Source organism: Bos indicus x Bos taurus, chromosome 29 (assembly GCF_003369695.1).
Source record: "Bos indicus x Bos taurus breed Angus x Brahman F1 hybrid chromosome 29, Bos_hybrid_MaternalHap_v2.0, whole genome shotgun sequence".
Taxonomy (NCBI): domain Eukaryota; kingdom Metazoa; phylum Chordata; class Mammalia; order Artiodactyla; family Bovidae; genus Bos; species Bos indicus x Bos taurus.
This window is the reverse complement of record NC_040104.1, coordinates 49906047-49926096: the sequence shown is the minus strand read 5'-3', so window position 1 is coordinate 49926096 and position 20050 is coordinate 49906047. Positions and strand designations below refer to the sequence as shown.

At 51.0% G+C, this 20050-nt stretch overlaps 1 protein-coding gene across 8 annotated transcripts in view; it reads left to right on the top strand.

Moving 5' to 3' along the window:
• The window catches only part of SMCO4 (single-pass membrane protein with coiled-coil domains 4), a 75016-nt gene extending 57714 nt beyond the window's left edge, over positions 1-17302 (top strand). For 5 of the 8 annotated variants that reach the window (XM_027531808.1, XM_027531810.1, XM_027531811.1 and 2 more), the window contains one exon: positions 16551-17302. In XM_027531808.1, coding sequence (XP_027387609.1) covers positions 16632-16811 — 180 coding nt within the window. In that variant the 5' untranslated portion in view covers positions 16551-16631 and the 3' untranslated portion in view covers positions 16812-17302. The remainder of the gene's footprint in view (positions 1-16550) is intronic. The other 3 variants (XR_003509355.1, XR_003509353.1, XR_003509354.1) reach the window with 1 other exon arrangement.
• The last annotated feature ends 2748 nt before the right edge of the window (positions 17303-20050 follow it).

Sequence of the window (20050 nt, the reverse complement as noted above, 5' to 3'; positions counted from 1 at the left end):
CATGCTGTGTATTGATTTGTCTCTCGTCTGTCTGCCTTTCCTGGAATGTGTGTTCCATCAGAGCTGGAACTTTGTGTTGTTCGTGATTCCATGTTCACTGCCAGGACAGTGCCTCATGCATCCAGGTGAATCAGTGACTGTTGAGATGGACTGGTCAGTTCATCTGTCTGTATGTGTAGACGAGCAGGGCCTGGCATGCAGTAGGTGCCTGCTAAGTGCTTGATGGAAGGAACTGGTGAGTGAGTGACTCTATGTGTCATTGGCTACTCCCCAGCACTTAGGTGCCCAGCGAGTGTCTGTTGAAAAGACGAGTGGTCTAGAGAGCTTGCCCATCTCTTTCTGAGGCTTGCCGTCTGTGGGGTCAGCCCCAGTGACTGAGTTTGAGAAGGGCAAAAAAAAAAAAAAAGAACGGCTCAGGCATGCAGTCTTGGGTGCATGTGGTTGCAGTTGTTCTTTGCATCTGATATTTCAGTCAATACCTCACTCTCTCTCAGTATGTCTGCCATCAGCCAGGTGCTGCAATTAACTTGCTGTGATTTAGCATAGAGATGAATTTTTCCTTTTAAAGATGCCCCAAACAACTGGTGCTGGTGATACGTTGGTTGTCAATGAAGCTCATGCCTAAGAGAACATGAGGACGGTGTCCCATGTCTAGGAGAGAAGGGCTGGTAGCCCGCGCCTGGCTACAGAGTGTGAGGAAGCCAGAGGCATTCTGGCAGACTTGGGGTTCCACATGCCCAAGGTGCTGCCCATCATGTGGGCAGGGCCTTGGGGTGAGTGTGGGTCCTGTTTTACCCAAAGGTTTGAGGGAAACAACATTTAAAGAATATTGCACAGGACTGGGGAAACAGACTCTTGGAGGGCACAAACAAAACCTTGTGTGCACCAGGACCCAGAGACTCGACAGAGACTGAGCCAGAACTGTGTTTGAGTGTCTCTTGTGGAGGTACGGGTCAGCAGTGGACTGCCACAGGGGCTCTGTGTGCAGCAGACCTGGGTCGTACAGCCTGTGACATAAGCCCTCTTGGAGGAGGTCACCATTAACCCCACCATAGAGCCACCAGAACTTACACAGGACTGGGGAAACAAACTCTTGGCGGGCACAAACAATACCTTGTGTGCACCAGGCCCCAGGAGAAGGGAGCAGTGACCCCACAAGAGACTGAGCCAGACTTGCCTGTGAGTGTCCAGGAGTCTCTGGTGGAGGTGCGGTCGGCAGTGGCCTGGTGCAGGGTCAGGGACAATGAGTGCAGCAGTGCATGTACAGGACCTTTTGAAGGAGGTCATTATCTTCATTTTCTCCACCATAGTTGGCCTCAGGTCAAACAACAGGGAGGGAACACAGCCCTGCCCATCAACAGAAAATTGGATTAAAGATTTACTGAGCATGGCTCCACCCATCAGAAGAAGACCCAGTTTCCCCATCAGTCTCTCCCATCAGGAAGTTTCCATAAGCCTCTTATCCTTATTCATCAGAGGGCAGGAAGAATGAAAACCACAATCACAGAAAACTAATCAAACTGATCACATGGACCACAGCCTTGTCTAATTCAATGAAACCATGAGCCATGCCTTGTAGGGCCACCCAAGACAGACAGGTCATGATGGAGAGTTCTGACAAAATGTGGTCCACTGGAGAAGGGAATGGCAAACCACTTCAGTACTCCTGTCTTGTGAACCCCATGAACAGTATGAAAAGGCAAAAAGGTATGACATTGAAGGATGAGCTCCCCAGGTTGGTAGCTGCTCAATAAGTTACTGGAGAAGAGTGGAGCAATAACTCCAGAAAGAATGAAGAGACGGAGCCAAAGCAACAACATCACCCAGTTGTGGATGTGACTGGTGATGGAAGTAAAGTCTGATGCTGTAAAGAGCAGTATTGCATAGGAACCTGGAATGTTAGGTCCATGAATCAAGGTAAATTGGAAGTGGTCAAACAGGAGATGACGAGTGAACATCGACATTTTAGGAATCAGTGAACTAAGATGGACTGGAATGGGTGAATTTAACTCAGATGACCACTATATCTATTACTGTGGGCAAGAATCCCTTAGAGGAAATGGAGTTGCCCTCATAGTCAACAAAAGAGTTCAAAATGCAGTACTTGGATGCAATCTCAAAAACAAGAGAATGGTCTCTGTTCATTTCCAAGGCAAACCATTCAATATTACAGTAATCCAAGTCTATGTAAACGCTGAAGAAGCTGAAGCTGAACAGTTCTATGAAGACCTACAAGACCTTCTAGAACTAACACGCAAAAAAGATGTCCTTTTCATTATAGCGGACTGGAATGCAAAAGTAGGAAGTCAAGAGATACCTGGAGTAACAAGCAAATTTGGCCTTGGAGTACAGAGTGAAGCAGGGCAAAGGCTAACAGAGTTCTGCCAAGAGAACGTACTGGTCATAGCAAACACCCTCTTCCAACAACACAAGAGAAGACCCTACACACGGACATCACCAGATGGTTAACACTGAAATCAGACTAATTATATTCTTTGCAGCTAAAGATGGAGAAGCTCTACACAGTCAGCAAAACAAGACCAGGAGCTGACTGTGGCTCAGAATATGAACTCCTTATTGCCAAATTCAGACTGAAATTGAAGAAAGTAGGGAAAACCACTAGACCTTTCAGCTATGACCTAAGTCAAATCTCTTACGATTATACAGTGGAAGTGACAAATAGATTCAAGTGATTAGATCTGATAGAGTGCCTGAAGAACTATGGATGGAGGTTCGTGACATTGTACACGAGACAGGGATCAAGACCATCCCCAAGAGAAAGAAATGCAAAAAGGCAAAATGATTGACTGAGGAGGCCTTACAAATAGCTGTGAAATGAAGAGAAGAGAAAAGCAAAGGAGAAAAGGAAAGATATACCCATCTGAATGTAGAGTTCCAAAGAATAGCAAGGAGAGATAAGAAAGCCTTCCTCAGTGATCAGTGCAAAGAAATAGAGGAAAATAATAGAATGGGAAAGACTAGAGATCTCTTCAAGAAAATTAGAGATACCAAGGGAACATTTCATGCAAAGATTGGCACAATAAAGGACAGAAATGGTATGGACCTAACAGAAGCTATTAAGAAGAGGTGGCAAGAATACACAGCAGAACTGTACAAACAAGATCTTCATGACCCAGATAATCACGATGGTGTGATCACTCACCTAGAGCCAGACATCCTGGAATGTGAAGTCAAGTGGGCCTTAGGAAGCATCACTACAAACAAAGCTAGTGGCAGTGATGGAATTCTGGTTGACTTATTTCAAATCCATGCCAGCAAATTTGGAAAACTCAGCAGTGGCCACAGTACTGTTACAGGTCAGTTTTCATTCCAGTCCCAAAGAAAGGCAATGCCAAAGAATGTTCAAACTACACACACACATACACACACACAATTGCACTCATCTCACACGCTAGGAAAGTAATGCTCAAAATCCTCTAAGCCAGGGGTATGTGAACCATGAACTTCCAGATGTTCAAGCTGGATTTAGAAAAGGCAGAGGAATCAGAGGTCAAATTGCCAACATCCATTGGATCATAGAAAAAGCAAGAGAGTTCCAGAAAAAACATCTGCTTTGTTTACTATGCCTAAGCCTTTGACTGTGTGGATCACAACAAACTGTGGAAAATTCTTGAAGAGATTGGAATACCAGACCACCTAACCTGCCTCCTGAGAAATCTGTATGTAGGTCAAGAAGCAACAGTTAGAACTGGACATGCAACAGACTGGTTCCAAATCGGAAAAGGAGTATGTCAAGGCTGTTTATTGTCATCCTGCTTATTTAACTTATACACAGAGTACATCATGCGAAATACTGGGCTGGATGAAGCATAAGCTGGAATCAAGATTACTGGGAGAAATATCAATAACCTCAGATATGCAGATGACACCACCCTTATGGCAGAAAGCAAAGAAGAACTAAAGAGCCTCTTGATGAAAGTAAAAGGAGAGTGGAAAAGTTGGCTTAAAACTCAGCATTCAGAAAACTAAGATCATGGCATTCGGTCCCATCACTTTATGGCAAATAGATGGGGAAACAACGGAAACAGTGACAGACTTTATTTTTGGGGGCTCAAAAATCACTGTAGATGGTGACTGCAGCCATGAAATTAAAAGACGCTTGCTCCTTGGAAGAAAAGCTATGACCAAACTAGACAACATATTAAAAAGCAGAGACATCACCTTGCAGACAAAGGTCAGTCCAGTCAAAGCTATCGTTTTTCCAGTGGTCATGTATGGATGTGAGATTTGGACTACAAAGAAGGCTGAGTGCCGAAGAATTGATGCTCTTGATCTGTGGTGTTGGAGAAGAGTCTTGAGAGTCCCTTGGACTGCAAGGAGATCCAACCAGTCCATCCTAAAGGAAATCAGTCCAGAATATTCATTGGAAGGGCTGATGCTGAAGCTGAAGCTCCAGTACTTTGGCCACCTGATGAGAAGAATGGACTTCTTGGAAAAGACCCTGATGCTGGGAAAGATTGAAGGTGGGAGGAGAAGGGGATGACAGAGGATGAGATGGTTGGATGGCATCACCGACTCAATGGACATGAGTTTGAGCACACTTCCAGAGTTTGTGATGGACAGGGAAGTCTGGCCTGCTGCGGTCCATGGGGTTGCAAAGAGTGAGACATGACTAAGCAACTGAACTGAACTGAAAACAGATATGGCTCTTTGCTGGAGGGGAATTCAAATAGATTAGTGGTTACAGTGGGGTTCTGAAGCTAGACTGGGTGCATTTGAATCTGTCCCACCACTTCCTTGCTTCATGGTCCTGGGCGAGTTACATTGACTTTCAAGACCTCATTTCTCAGGACATCCCTGGTGGTCCAGTGGATATGACTCTGAGCTCCCAGTGCTCAGGTTCCCAATGACCCAGGTTCTCCAGAAATTAGATCCTACACGTCCCAACTAAGAGTTCACATGCTACAGCTAAGTTCACATGCTGCAGCTAACTATTTTGCATGCCACATCAAAGATCAAAGAACCCGTATGCCACAACTAAAACCCGGCACAGCCAAATTAAAAAAAAGAAATGAAACCTTCCTTGCCTGTAAGATGAGAGCCTGGGACACTGAGAGCCCCCTTAGCACAGTGCCACGCACATCCCAAGTGAACAGCAAGGGCTAATATCATATATAATTGCTTGACATTTTCAAATAAAAGAGGAGACAATGACAATTTTAGTCTTGCATTGGTTTTGCCACCAGGAATGATTCTCCACCCCTCTCTGCCATGTTTGAGATGGAAAAGTTAGAGAAACACTGCCTTAAAAAAATAGACATGCAGTGCAGTGCATGTAATTGGCTGGTACGATTATCTTTGGGAATTTTCCTGCAACGTCGTCTTAGTTTTCACCTGTCACAGAGTTGAGCTCTCATTACCAAAGTGATAAATCAGTGATGCTTACTTTCAGTACCTAGTATCTAAGAGTACCTAGTTGAATAGCAGATGAGGTTCAGGGAACCTGCAGGTTTGAATCAAGAATTGCCACTTAAGGAATGACAATACCTGGAAGAGCCTGTAACTTCACATGTGTTTCTTCCATTTCATTCTCATAAGAACCTGTTATTCATCAAGGTGAAAAAGGCTGTCAGGCTGTTTCTGTGACTTCTTCTGGGAATGAGATTGAAACATTTACCAGCCCTTCCTGGTCTCCATTCAGTGTTTTTTTTGACTGCAAGTCATTTTCTATGGATTGAAGTGGCATTTTCCCTAATGAAACAAAATATGAAATATCAGAGCATGCTGACCATAATAAGGTTGCATTGGTGTTCAGTCGCTAAGTCATGTCCAATATCAACCGTAAAACTTTGGTTTTAATTTGTGTGGTGTGTGCTGCTGTTACCTGTATTTCTTTCTGGGCATCTTAACCATTTCAAAAGTTACTGTTTCAGACCCTCTTACAGGACTTTCACATTCCTTTGCTTCTGCTTAGTTGTCTCCTTTGCCCTTTCTGTGGTTGAGTTTGCTTCAGGTCAACCAGTTAAAACAAATTGCTGTGCTTGAAGTTGCTGATCACTGTAAATTTAACTCTGACTTGTCTTCGAAGGAGGGTAGTGGGCCGTCGTGGTTCAGTGATGAGATCCATCAGCGGCTGGGCATCCGTCGCTTTGCCTGCCTCGTGACTACCCACCGTCTTTCCCCTGCCCCTGTGAGGTGCCTCCATTCCTGTACTTGCTTGGGCCACAGAACCTTGAGTCGTTGTGTTGTTTCACACTCCATTTCCAGTCTGCTGGTGAGTTGTGTTGGGACTCCCTTCAGAAGGCACTCAGTGCCCGGCTGCTCTTCAGCACACCTGCCCCCCCAGGGGCCAAGCCACCACGTCCCTCCTGAGTGATTCACTGGCATCTGCACCGCTTTCCTGGCCTTGGCCCTGGCCCCCCACAGCCAGCAGCCCAGCATTGCTCTTCTCAACACAGGCAGAGCCAGCCAGTGACTCCAGTCTTGCTTCAGTCACTTTCTCGCCTCCTGGAGTCTCTGGTCCAGTGTCACTTTCTCAGGAAGCTTCCTTGATTGATTTCTCTAAATTTGCGGCCTCTGTTTCCCTCATTTTTATTTTCTCTAAAGCATGTAGCATCATCTGACACATAGTATATTCATTCGTGGGTTGTCCATCTCCCATGTTCCTGTAAACTACCTACCATGTCTCCTGACATAGATGCTCAAAAAATATTTGAATGCTAGGAATTTTTATCCCTGTTTTAGATACAGTCATTGAAGGTGTAAGAGATTAAAGGCTCCTTGCCCAGACCCTACAAGTGCCAGGGTGGGAGTTAAAACCCAGACCTGAAGTTGCTATGTACACTCCTCTTTCTTGTTAAAATGGGCAGTAGTAGATAAGATTCAGAGTTGCCGCGCCAGGAGACAGGTTCTGCACAGAAAGCACTTGGCAGGAAGGCTCCTCATCCCGCTTATTGAGAGCCCTAGCTTTTCACATCTGTGTTATTCAGCAACCCACCCCAAGGTTCTTTTAGTGTTCTGGACTTTTATTTAGGAGTCGCTGACCCCGCTATTACCTATTTTACCCCACCCAATTTCCTATTTTCTTCTTTTTCTAGCCTTGATGAGAGAAGCGTGGGTGCGGGTTGGCGTCTGTCAGTGTCTATCTGTCTGTTCCTCCCGCGGGCCGTCGAGCTCCTGGCCCGAGGCCGTGGGCAGCGGGTCGCTGCAGCCTGGGGGGCTGTCTTGTGCATTTGTGTCTGCACCCTCTGGAGACACCCATGTCAGCCGCACGTGCAGGCGGGTGTCAGGACTCCCAGCCTGTTTTCCGGGAGACCAGCCGGCCCCCTGCCCCTTTTAGCCGGCAGGCAGGAGCGGGATCATCACTGGCCCCTTGTGGCTAAATCTGAGGATTGAAAGTGAAGCAGGCTCCCCCGATGAGCCGCTTATGTTTCCCTGCACTCAGGGCGGCTTCCCTGGGTTCGTGGCTGGGAGCACGGAGCAGGTCGGCCTCCTGATGCTGCACGTTCGGATGACGCAGCCAGAAGAGCTGGTGAGGTCCCGCGCCCCCTGCACACACAACCTTTTTGGTGGTGGTGGGTTAGTCGCTCAGTTGTGTCTGACTCTTGGCTCATCGGTCCATGGGATTCTCCAGGCAAGAATTAGTGGAGTGGGCTGTCATTTCCTTCTCCAGGGGGTCTTCCTGACCCAGGGATCGACCTGGCGTCTCCTGCATTGCAGAGGGATTCTTTACCACCGAGCCACCAGGGAAGCCCACCCCCTCTTCTGTGCTGTTTGAAAGTGAAAATGAAGTTGCTCAGTCCTGTCCAACTCTTTGTGACCCCATGAACTGTAGCCTACCAGGCTCCTCCCTCCATGGGATTCTCCAGGCAAGAGTACTGGAGTGGGTTGCCATTTTCGTTCTCCAGGGGATCTTCTTTTGTTTGCTTTCCTGATTTGGAAAAGCCTGCAGCATTTTCTCCATGAGCACCTCACGCTCACTGCCTTTTCTGGAGACAGGAGGTCCAGGGGCTTTGAACCGGTGGACAGCATGGAGGTGGACGGCAGTCTCTGGCCATCACCCCGGGAGTGGTCTCCCCGGGGCTGCCCCCCGTCCTGGTTTCTGTACTCCCGTCTGGTGTGGGGAAGAGGGCTGCAGCCCACAGCCCCTCCACATGGTCACCCGGACATGCTGCTCCTAGCAGGCGCCCCTCAAACGGCTGGGGACATCCCGGGGGCCTTTCCGGCCGCCTAACCCATGGTGAGTCCAAGCAGCAGGCAGTGTGTCTTTAAACCCAGGACAGCAGCCCAGCCTGCGGGGGGTGTGCAGGATACCGTCCAGGACTCGGGGCAGGTCGGGAACAGGCTTTACCCACTGCCAAGTGAGGCAGGCCATGGAAGGCCTGGCTCCCGCTCACCCTGCCCACTCTGCACAGCCTCCCTTGGGGGCTGACAGGCAGGAGCCCGTGTGGACCCTTGACCCTGTGCCCCGTCACTCCATGTGCTTCTAACGGATGGCCTGGCTGCCTGGAGGCAGCTGTGGGACTGGAGCAGGCAGAGGTGGGGCAGAATCCCAGATGCACTCTGACCTGGCTCTTTTCTGAACCTCAGTTCCCTTGTCTGCAAAGTGGGATATAGGTTTGTGTATTTGTAGAGGGATTTAGTGGGGCCTCTCAGGTGGCTCAGTGGTAAAGTATCCGACTGCAATGCAGGAGACCCAGGTTCGATCCCTGGGTCAGGAAGATCCCCTGGAGAAGGAAATGGCAGCCCACTCCAGTGTTCTTGCCTGGAGAATCCCATGGACAGAGGATACTGGCAGACTACAGTCCATGGGGTCTCAAAGAGTCAGACACAACTTAGCAACGGAGCATACATACATGCAGAGGGATTTAGTGCAGTAGTCCAACAGGAAGTGAGTCTTCAGGATGTGATAGGTGACGTTCTTAATTGTGGGGTGACTGAGAGGCACTGTGGGGTCATGCAAAGAGGATGCATGGACTTGGAATTAAGTCCAAGTTCAAATCCTCAGTCCATTCTTTAATTCACTGTTTAGTGATGATGCTTTTCGAATTGTGGTGCTAGAGAAGATTCTTTAGAGTCTCTTGGACTTCAAGGAGATCAAACCGGTCACTCCTAAAGTAAATCAACCCCGAATATTGATTGCAAGGACAGATCCCGAAGCTGAAGGTTCAATACTTTGGCCACCTGATGGAAAGAGCTGACTCACTGGGAAAGACCCTGATGCTGGGAACCATTGAGGGCAGGAGGAGAAGAGGGTGAGATGGCTGGATGACATCACCGACTCAATGGACATGAGTTTGAGCAAACTCTGGAGATGGTGAAGGACAGGAAAGCCTGGCATGTGCTGCAGTCTGTGGGATCACAAAGAGTCATAACTTAGTGACTGAACACACACACACACACACACACACACACACACACACACATTATGGGATTTACACTGAGATTGAGACCGTGTTGGTTAGTCTTTAATGTGGGCAAATCACCATACTTTCTGAATCTCAGTTTCTTCATATAAAATGGGAGTGACGATACCAGCCTTGTGTTGAGAATGAGATGAGCATTTCTAAGTGGCAGCTAGCTGCTTGGTTATTTTCTGCTATAACTTTTTCTCCTCTACTGAAGCATTTTCTGCTATAACTCTGTGGTTAGTATGTAAGATGACTGCTTGTATTAAACTCTTCCACCTTTGATGTTCAATCCAGAGATGCTTGTTTGAGCACCTGTTATGTGAGAGGCATCCTGCCAGCCTAGGGGAAGTGCATGGTCCTGTGGGAGCATCAGAGGCCCAGCTGCTTAGGTTGTGGCCACTGGTCAGTGCTGCAATAAAGGCATACACTGAGTGCTGAGCTGGTGCCAAGGAGGGAGTGCTGAAGGCTGGGCATAGGGTGTGACCATGGATGAGTCACCGAGAGGATGCCAGTGCACGGGGAAGAGCATGAGAATTACGCAGGGGGAGGGCACGTGACAGAGCTCCGGCGTGGGCGTGACCATGGAGTGTGTGGGGTGTGTGCTCAGGTGTGTTGGTAGCTGTGGGTCACGTGAGGTGTGAGGAGGCTGGAGAGATCCACTGGGGCTGGACTGTGAGGGGTCTAAAGTCCTCGCCATTGTGAGTTAAGCCTGGATGTGGGAACTTCTCAGGGGCTGAACCTGGTGCTTATTTGCATGGGGCAGGTACAGGACTGTTCAGTTAAAGTGCCATGTGAGCCACTCATGGAATCTGACATTTTCGAGTAGCCCACATTAAGACACTAAGAAGAAAACAGGTGAAATAACTTTAATAATATACTGTATTGGACCTAGTATCTCCAAAATCTATCATTTCTTGTAATTAATATAGAAGATATTAATGAGACATTTTACATTCTTTCTTTTAGTACTGAGTCTTCAATCTCTGGTGTGTATTTCAAATATTTCAAACTACAGTACAGCTCAGTTTGAACTGCACCATGTCTCAGGGCTCGTAGCTAGCTTGCATGTGACTCTAGCTGCCATACTGGGCAGTGCAGGTCTAGCCTGTCTGGGATACGGGAGCTGGGCATGGTCTCCGTGATTCTGAACCTTCCCTCAGTTGCCATGCCAGCCTACTTCTCCCATTAAACCTCTGGGAAAACATGCCCAACAGCAGATTGGTGTCTGGTGGTTTTCAGCAGGGAAGAGAGAAAAACTGGGGGATTCTGTCATGCAGGTTCATTGCATGGTTCAAAACCAAAAAAGGGGCAGAATTCCCTGGTGTCTCCCTCTTCACCTGCATCTGCACTGCACAAACGTCCCTGGAGACTGAGTTACTCTGTACTAGTTTATCGAGCATCCAGTTTGGCCTGTTAATCAATACTTCCGTCTTTCTCTTTTTTTTTCAGTAACTCCACAAAACAGGTTTTCTTGTCCCATTTTACAGAGGAAAGCCCATGAGAGATTAAGTACATTGCCCAGGGTTGTTTAACTAGACAGGGCACAGCTGAGGCTCAAACCTGCTATCAAACCCACGTTCTAACTTCTGGTCCTGACTGTTTCCCTCATAAATTCTAAGGCTGTTATGCACATTATGATCTCTAAGTTGGAAGAAATATACATAAAGATTTTAATAAGCATGTGTATGCACACATGTGTACACACACACATGCACACTATGGCTATGGTTTTTCTGGTAGTCATGTATGGATGTGAAAGTTGGACTGTAAAGGAGGCTGAAGTCAAAGAACTGATGCTTTTGACTCTTGAGAGTCCCTTGGACAGCAAGATCAAACCAGTCAATCCTAAAGGAAATCAACCCTGAATATTTATTGGAAGGACTGATCCTGAAGCTCCAATACTTTGGCCACCTGATGCAAAGAGCCGACTCATTGGAAAAGACCCTGATGCTGGGAAAGATTGAGGGCAGGAGGAGAAGGGGGTGAGATGGTTGGATGATATCACTGACTCAATGGATATAAGTTTGAGCAAGTTCTGGGAGATGGTGAAGGACAGGGAGGCCTGCTGTGCTGAAGTCCATGGGGTCGCAGAGTCAGACACAACTTAGACACAACTTCAGTCTTAGTGACTGAACAAAAATATAGCAAAAAGACTGGAAAGCTTAGCAAAAAATCATAAAATGAGTCAAAACTAAAGGATGTGTTTCCTCCTCTTCTCTACTCTCCTCCTTTCTATCCACACACTGGGGACCAGTTGGAATGTTCCAGTGCTGACCAGTTGCTATGGGCCTGTTGGCGGGGGAGGGGCATTGGTGGAACTCCAGTGTTTGTGAAGTCTTCCATTTCCTTGGTAGGGGAACTTGAGACAGCGGGGTGGCCAGAGGGGAGCAGTCACAGTTGGGCTCTAAAGCTAGAACTCAGCTAGTGGCCTCGATCCGGCCTGGGCTGCTTGCTGGGAAAGAGCCAGACTGCACCTCCTGAGCTGCTGCTTCTACTTTCTCTCTGATGGAGGCTGGTGAGCAGTGATGTGGCCGCAAAGCGGGTAAACGGCTGGGAAGGTCCATGGGGGAGGCACCAGAGGATGGTGAGGAGTCGGGCTTCAGGGTCAGACCGCTGTGGGTTTGACTTAGGGCTCTGCCACTCCCTCATTTTGGTCTCCTCGTTTGTAAAACTGCAGCAATCGTTTTAGCCAGGGCTCCTTCATTAGAGGCCACAGTGACCCACTGGAAATAACTCAAGTTCAAAGAGATGTCTATGCTAGGATTCAGAAGCGTGTGTACACAGGTCAGCTCGGGAGCCTGTGACGAGCAGGCCCTTGCAGGCTGTGCTGGAGAGACAGCAGCGGACCCACTCCCCAGCTCTCAGGAGCCCCCGCACCCCAGCTCATGTCTGCAGCGCAGCCTCCTCCGCCGTCTGCTGCTGCGCATGGCCTCAGGTTGCTTCCCCAGCACCCGCCCCTGCAGGGTTTTCCAGCTTCAGTGTCCATTCAGGTTTCTTAGTTTAGACTTATGAAATAGAGGCAGATTGGCCCAACTTCCTTTCCGGGCAGAGCCACACATTTCAAAGGTTCTGGCAGGCCTGGAGGAGCCAGCCCAGGACTGGCTGGCTGGCCCCCCCGCCCCCCGCCCCCCGTCCAGGTGGCTGCGGCCAGAGTGGGTGAGCTGGTCCTCAGCCTGCCGGGGGCTGGGCATGGACACAGAGGAGGCAGGGGGGTTGGCCGTGCCGGCTGGTGTTTCCCTTCTCGGCTTGACTTGTCCCTCTCCCCTGCCTCCTCTTCCCTCTCCCCTGCCTCCCAGCTCCTGAGAAGGGGAAAGCCTCTCATCCCCGCCAGGCCATTCAGACCTGCCCCCTCCTGAACCGGTCATCTTTGTCTTGCCTCCCATTGGATCCCAACTCCTGCCTTTGCTTCTCTCAAAGGCGGAGCTGTCCTTCTATGCTCTCAGCCTTCTGAAGATACCCCTCCTTTTCTCCAGCCTTGAGGTTTTCTCCCTTCTGTGGGAACCCTCATACATCCTCCCGTTTCTCTCTGGGCCCCCCAGGGGCTTCCTGCGGAGCTTCAGACCAGCTGTCTGTCCAAGGAGCGGGCACAGTGCTGGGGTGTGAGTCTCTGGTCACAAGTCCTCACAGGACTGAGGAGTTTGTGATGGGGTGTTGATCAGCTGTGCACTGCAAACACTTTAGTTCAGCTGACATTTTTTTTATGGTGAAACTTTCTCGATGAAGGAGGCAATGTGTCATTTACAGTCGGGCACAGCTTCTGTCTGCTCAGGGACAGTGTGTGACCTCTCCTGTAATAGCCACAGCCTGGGCGCTCCCCTCCCGCCCCCTAAATGAAGTTCCTCGCGGCAGCTTCCTGAGTCACCAGGTCCAGAGGCTCCTGCTTTACAGCATGCTCTTCTCGAGTCTTGGTCCCCAGGGCTCCACAGTCTTTTCTTCACTTGCCTCTTATCCACAGGCTCCCCTGCCCCCCAAACTCCCCACTCCCACAGACACACACACAGACACACACACGCGCGCGCACACACACACACACAGACACATACACACGCACACATGCACACATTCCCTGTGCTCTCTTGTCAGATGCTTGAGCCAGGCCCTATTCTGCATCTGCCTTGTCCTTGCTGACTCATGTCCTCAATCGCTGGTGACTTCCAATACAGACCGTCAGCCCAGACCAGACTCTAGACTCATGTCCTCCTCAGTTCCTGAGTGTCTTCATGCTGATATCTGACGAGCCTCCTCATGTGTGGATAGGTGCAAGCAGAGCACTGATGGCCTTTCTCAAATCTAGCCCCATTTCCCGTGATTCCCCTTTACCTCAACGAGGGTGATCAGCATCCATCCTTGAGCAGATGCTCAAGCTCCAAACCCGAGGTCTTGCCCATGACTCTCTTTCCCTCTTGTGTCATGTCTGTCATTAGGTCCTGTTTGTTGTATCAAACGTGTCTTCCTTGGTGGCTCAGATGGTAAAGAACCTGCCTGCAATGCAGGAGACCCAGGTTTGATCCCTGGGTCGGGAAGATCCCCTGAAGAAGGGAATGGATACCCACTCCAGTATTTTTGCCTGGAGAATTCCATGGACAGTGGAGCCTGGGGGCTACAGTCCATGGGGTTGCAAAGAGCTGGACACTTCTAAGCAACTTTCACTTTTACCCTCGTCTTTATCACTACTGGTTGTCCCCACCATGTCTGAGCCACCCTTGTCCCTCCCTGGCCAGCGCTAAGCATCTTCCTCTTCATCCCCCTATACCCAAGTCTCCACGGACCAGCCTGAAGAGCTTTTGAAAGCCTGCGCCTCCCCGTGTGCAGCCCTCATGCTGCTCTGAGAGTGAAGCCTGACTCCTAGCCGTGGTCCAGCAGCCCCTGGGTGGCCTGGCCTTGGTGCCATCTCCACGTCCCCTCCTGTCACCCTTTGGGCTCTGTCCACTCGCTCTGCCTGCCGCCCTTCCCCAGGCTTTGTCCCACTGGACTCTTCCTCCTCCCCTCGGATGTCAGCTCAGAGGCGTTTCCCCTCCCTCCCCACCACCCCCTCTTCGGCCGAAGGAGCGCTCGGGGCTGTGTTTCAGGCCCATGGCAGGGAGGCCACCACTGAGTCTGTGTTTGTCCTCTAAGTCCTGGCCAGACCTGCACTGTCCCCAGGAATGAGGCTTTTTTAAGCCTTGGGGAACTTCTGACACTGAGGCTTTGTGAAGCCGCAAACCATTCAGCCAGCAAGGGATCTGTCCTGAGTTTGAACCCAGGTTAGCCTGCCAGTTCTCTGAAAGATTTGAAAAGGAGGGTTTGTAAAAGGAGAGTTTGTAAAGCCAGGGGCTCCTACACCTGTCAGGTCCTAAAAAGTAGTGGCCTGTTGGTAGAGGGCTTCTAGTCTCTTACCACTCCTCTTGTCCCAGACCCCAGTATCTTTTGTATTATCCATGGTCAGGCAGAGTTTCACAAAGTGCAAGAGGGCTGATGTTACTGTAGCCGGATGACATGATGCCAGCCAACAGCAAACAGTAAATGTTCCGGGCAGCCCCATTTAGACAAACGTGTGATTTCCATCAGGCTTTGGAAAATAGCCATTATTCCTTTCTTAAGAAAGGCGTCCTTTCCCAGCTGGGAACTCACATTCCATGTCCTGCCACTTCACACATTCCTTTAGGTGTAGATGTCATCTTCCTCACCAGGATGGTGACAGGACCCCGGCTGCCCTGGGTGAAAACTGAGAACACGGCACTGTGGTGCAAAAGCCTCTGTTAGAGGAGTACTGGTGCCCGCTGCTCCTCTGCCTCTGAAAGGGCCTGACTCCTACCAGGGCCTGGGAGGTTTTGGTGGGCGTTTGTCTCTTTTATTTCCCTGCCCAGTACTCACCCTCCGCTCCTTCACTGTGATCACAGAACATTCGCCTGGCTTGTGGAGGTTGGATGGCTGGGCTGCGGGTGTACTGGGCTTCCCGCTGTCTGGTCATGCACATGTGGTGACACAGGAAAGCTGGGCCCTGGGGGGGTCCTCCGGAGCAGTGACAGCGGCCTGTCTGGTCTGCCTCACCCCCCACCCCGCCCGGCTCCAGGCGGCGGCCAGGCTGCGCTCCAGCCTGAGGCCGCCTTGAGACCCGAGGTGTCAGTGGGCTCCCAGGATGGCCGCTGGCTCCGGAGTGCTCAGTTGTGTCCGATTCTGCAATCCCACGGACTGCAGCCCGCCAGGCTCCTCAGTCCATGGGATTTCCCTGACAAGAATACTGGAGTGGGCTGCCATTTCCTCCTCCAGGGGATCTTCCTGACCCAGGGATCGAATCCCTGTCTCCTGCATTGCAGGCGGGTTCTTTACCACTGAGCCACCAGGGAAGCCCCTTGTCATACTGTTTCCTTGATCCCGTGCGGTGCCCAAGGCCACGGCCTAAACTTCTCAATTTAAGTCGGCCACAGCCTGTTTCTGTTGCTTTAAACTCGGGATGGGACTTGCACGGAGTTATGCCCTGGTTTCCTTCCTTTCCTGGCCCCCGGCAGCACCGCTGCACCCTCGGAGCGCCTCCTCGCAGCACAGACTTTACAGACGTTCGATGAGTGGGCAGCGGGCTCAGCCGGTCTCCCGTTATGTCTGTGCCAGCTCTCCACTCCACCTGCAGCCCAGGGTGCACCCCTGGCGCATGCTCTCTGTGCGCACAGGCTGAGGGTGCCACACCTTCCTCAGCCCCGCAAGCCAGAGCCTGGCACGTAGGAGGTGTGGGTGGGCGGGTGAGGGAACCCACGGAGAGCCAGAGGCAGCGGTGCCCGGGCTCTCTGCAGCCCCATTGAGGCGGCCCTGGTCGGGGAAGCCGTGGGCGGTCTGGCGCTGGGCTTGGCTGGGGAGATGGTGGGTTTAGAATGAGGTAAGTACGTGGAGCCTTGGGCGGGAGAAGGGTGCCCCGCACCCGCTGAGTGGAGGTGGCAGTCAGCGCTGTCTTCATACCACGAAAGCACTGGTGTCCATCTGTGCCCGGCCCGGCCGGCCGCCATGGGGCTGAGAAGCCCTGTCTCACTGCCCAGGAAATCCCTGGCCTGTCCCCACTGCCCGCTGCCCGGAGGCATGGCCAGGCCTCTTCTGTCCTTCCCCCTGGGCCTCGACTTGCAGATCCTCCTCCTGGTTTAGCGTTTGCCTTTCACTCTGGACTCCTTTTCCCTTTGCCTCCGTTGGTTCTTGACCGTGGTTCTCTCTCAGGAGATCCGGCGCCTTGACCTGAGGGGTGTGGCCCTCCCGTCGGAACCGGCTCCAGACGCGCCCTCCTAGCAGCCCAGGAAGATGCGGCAGCTCAAGGGGAAGCCCAAGAAGGAGACGTCCCGGGACAAGAAGGAGCGGAAGCAGGCCATGCAGGAGGCGCGGCGGCAGATCACCACGGTGGTGCTGCCCACGCTGGCCGTGGTGGTGCTGCTCATCGTGGTGTTCGTGTACGTGGCCACGCGCCCCGCCAGCACCGAGTGAGGGCGCAGACGAGTGGCTTCCGTGCACAGGGTTTCCTGAGCTCTGAGCAGGGGCCCCCTGTCTTCTCTGGTCTGTGACTTGATTAAAGTTTCTCCACTTTTCTCGGGAAGGGAATAGGGAACGTTTTATCACTGAATGTGCCATACACCTTACGGTCCACTTCATGTGCCTTTCAGACTTCAAAGCCGTGTGTGTGTGTGTGTGTGTGTGTGTGTGTGTGTGTGTGTGTGTGTGGTGTGGTGTGTGTTTCTCTCCTCTAATCAATATGTCAACAGCTTCACCTGGTGAGAGGAGGAATCTCTGGGTCACGGATCAGTTGGGATCAGTGCTTCTTACCCCATCCCTGTCGCTTTGAACATGACTCTTTCCTACACGTGTTCACGATTTCCGAAGGGACTGTAATTCTTCTCTGTGCTTCATGTGATTTGAAATATATGTCGACTCAAAAGTGAAATATTTATTTTTTGAATAAAGGAGATAATAGCCTTAAACTGGACGTTTGTCTTGTTTTGCCAGGAGGTGGTCTTTGCTCTTCGGGGACCACAAGAAGGTGTTGTCTGTCTGTGGGGGTCCTCCTCCTGGCTAGGCAGCGTCTCTCTGGTCTCCAGTCCCCTGGGCTTTGTCCACCTTGCCCTTCATTCCCCACTGTGAATCACTTTCAATAAAATCATTCTATTTGACTGGCTTATTTTAAGACTGAGAGAATCTCAAGAGGGCCAGAAAGGAGGCATTAATCGGTCTTTACAGTGAACTAAGAGTTGTCCACAAGCACTTTAGACACCGGTGAGCAAAGAGCACCACAGACCTGGACTTGGAGGTCCAGCTCAGGCTTTGTTCTGTCCTTCAGAAGGACCGGCAGGCACAGTCCAGTTGAGTTTTGGGTGCAGGCTGGAAGGGCTGCTTCATTGAATTCCACGGGCATCGTCTGCCACCCTGCCTGCTGGATGCAGCAGGCCCCTTTCTAAAGTCAGATGCGTGGCAGCTGTTCCAAGGGTGTCTGTTCCATGATCACTGCTGACTGGGGGAGGTTTGTGGGGAAAGGAGCACTTGTTTAATCTCGAGGGCTGTGTGACTCGCTCCCTGACTGTGAAGGCGTGTTCTGGCGACATGCAGCCTCTTGGAGCGAGTCTCTCAGAAGACGAAGCAGCTGCTGGAAGGAATGGCTCCAGCTGAAGCTCTGTGTGCCTCAGAGGGAGACCTGTGCCATGGCCCTGGAAAAAGAGTTGCTGAAGTCTTTATCAAGTGCAGAGGCTGCTGGCATCAAGTTCCTCTTAGGTTTCCCTTTTCCTCCCCTTTTCTGGTTGTCAAGGGAGCCTCGGAGCTTGTTGGTCTGGGGACACCTGGAGGCAGTCGCCCCCAGGACACTCACTGGGGCAGGAGTCAGGGGCAGGGCCTCCCCCATGGCGGCCTCAGGCCAGGGCCTGCCAGGCTCCACGCCCACCCAGAGTGGTCCTACAAAGCCCATGGAGGGCAGCCCGTCTGCTCCCGAAGGAAGCCAGGCTGTGCTGGGTCCTTGCCTGCCGCTCAGAGCTGGGGACGTCCCAACCCCTGGAGCTCGGTCTTCCCGTCTGTAAGAGGCAGTCCAGGCACTCTCTGGCAAGGGGCCTCTGGAGGAAACAAGGGTTTAGAGCCAGCCAGGGTCTTTATGTTGGCTTTGCCACCAGAACCCCTCTGAGTCCACTTCCTCCTGTAAAAGTGGAGCTTATCTAGCCTCATAGGATTGCTGAGGGAGGAATCAACTGAAATAGTGTATTTGTGATACCAAGTCTTAACGCCTGGGACCCAGTAGTTACTTGTAGTAATTGACAGCATTTGACATGTATATGTGTAATGCGGGTCACATATGTGTGCACATGTTATTTTCCATGTATTCACTGATTTCTCATACAGCCCTAGTAGGTAGGCACTGTTAGTGATTGATTTCACAGATGAGGAAACTGAGGTGCTGGTTTGATCCCTGGTTGGGAAAGTAAGCTCACACACTCCTCGGGGCCCAAAAAACAAAACATAAAACAGAAGCAATATTGTGACAAACTCAATAAAGACAAAAATGGTCCACATAAAGTCCAGGCAATATGGCTCCAAAGTCTATCCTCTTCATTGTGAAGATCTAGTGTGTGTGTGTGTGTGTGTGTGTGTGTGTGTGTGTGTGTGTGTGTGTGTGCGCGTGTGCTTAGTTGCTCAGTTGTGTTCAACTCTGCAACCCCATGCACTGTAGCCCACCAGGCTCCTCTGTCCATGGGATTCTCCAGGTAAGAATACTGGAGTGGGTTGCCATTTCCTCCTCCAGGGGATCTTCCCGATCCAAGGATTGAACCCACATCTTTTGTGTCTCTCACATTGGCAGGCGGATTCTTTACTACTGCATCACCTGGGGAGCCCTGTGAAGATCTATTACCTCTTAATAAACACCAATTTCGTCCTCTCCACTCTCCCAGCCTAAAGCTTTCCTGCCCCAAACGTGTGAACAGTCTTAATGCCATATTTGGACCAACAGGCTGTTGTGATTCAGCTTTATCCACTGAGTGTCTGATACCTGCTCAATCTCTCACCCTCATGGTGATGGAAGAGAAAACCTGTTCCACAGGCTCCTCGTGAAAGTGTCTTAGTGCTCGTGCTTAGGACATTCCTGGGGTGATGTGAGAAGAGTGTGAGGCTTCAGAAGCGAGGACTGAGTCCTCCCCTACCCCCTTGCTACCAGGTTACCTCAGTTGTCCACGACGTGAGCTGCAGCTGCCCACTGCATCAGGCAGGGTCATGTTACTACTGATGCAGAGGGTTTTGAGGGGATGCATGGGAATGGAAAGGGGCATGACACTGGGCCTCAGACAGTAGATGCTCAGTAAACAGTCCTTTCCTTCCTTCTTGTCAGTGTGCTCAAACCCCAGGGCATGCCTGGAGGCCGGCCTCCCGGGCACCGCATGTCACCCTGGCAACAGAGCCTCCAGGTACTTCTGGCTCTTCCGTTCACCCACTGCTTCCTTCTTTACTGTCCGTCCGGAGGCCTGGTGGACTGGTCCTGGGTTCTCAGTGGAGGCATTTACCAGGTGGGCTTGGTGAAAGTGGGCTGAGAATGGACTTCTGGAAGTGAACACAGCTTTGATGTGAGCCCTGTCCTGGCAGGAATGAAACGCCAGTTTACTCGGGACTTGCTGGGTGGAACTGAACAGTTCTCAGGGTAAACGGTACTCTCCTGTGGAGGCACTGGGTAATGATTTGAGACACAGCTTCTTAAATAT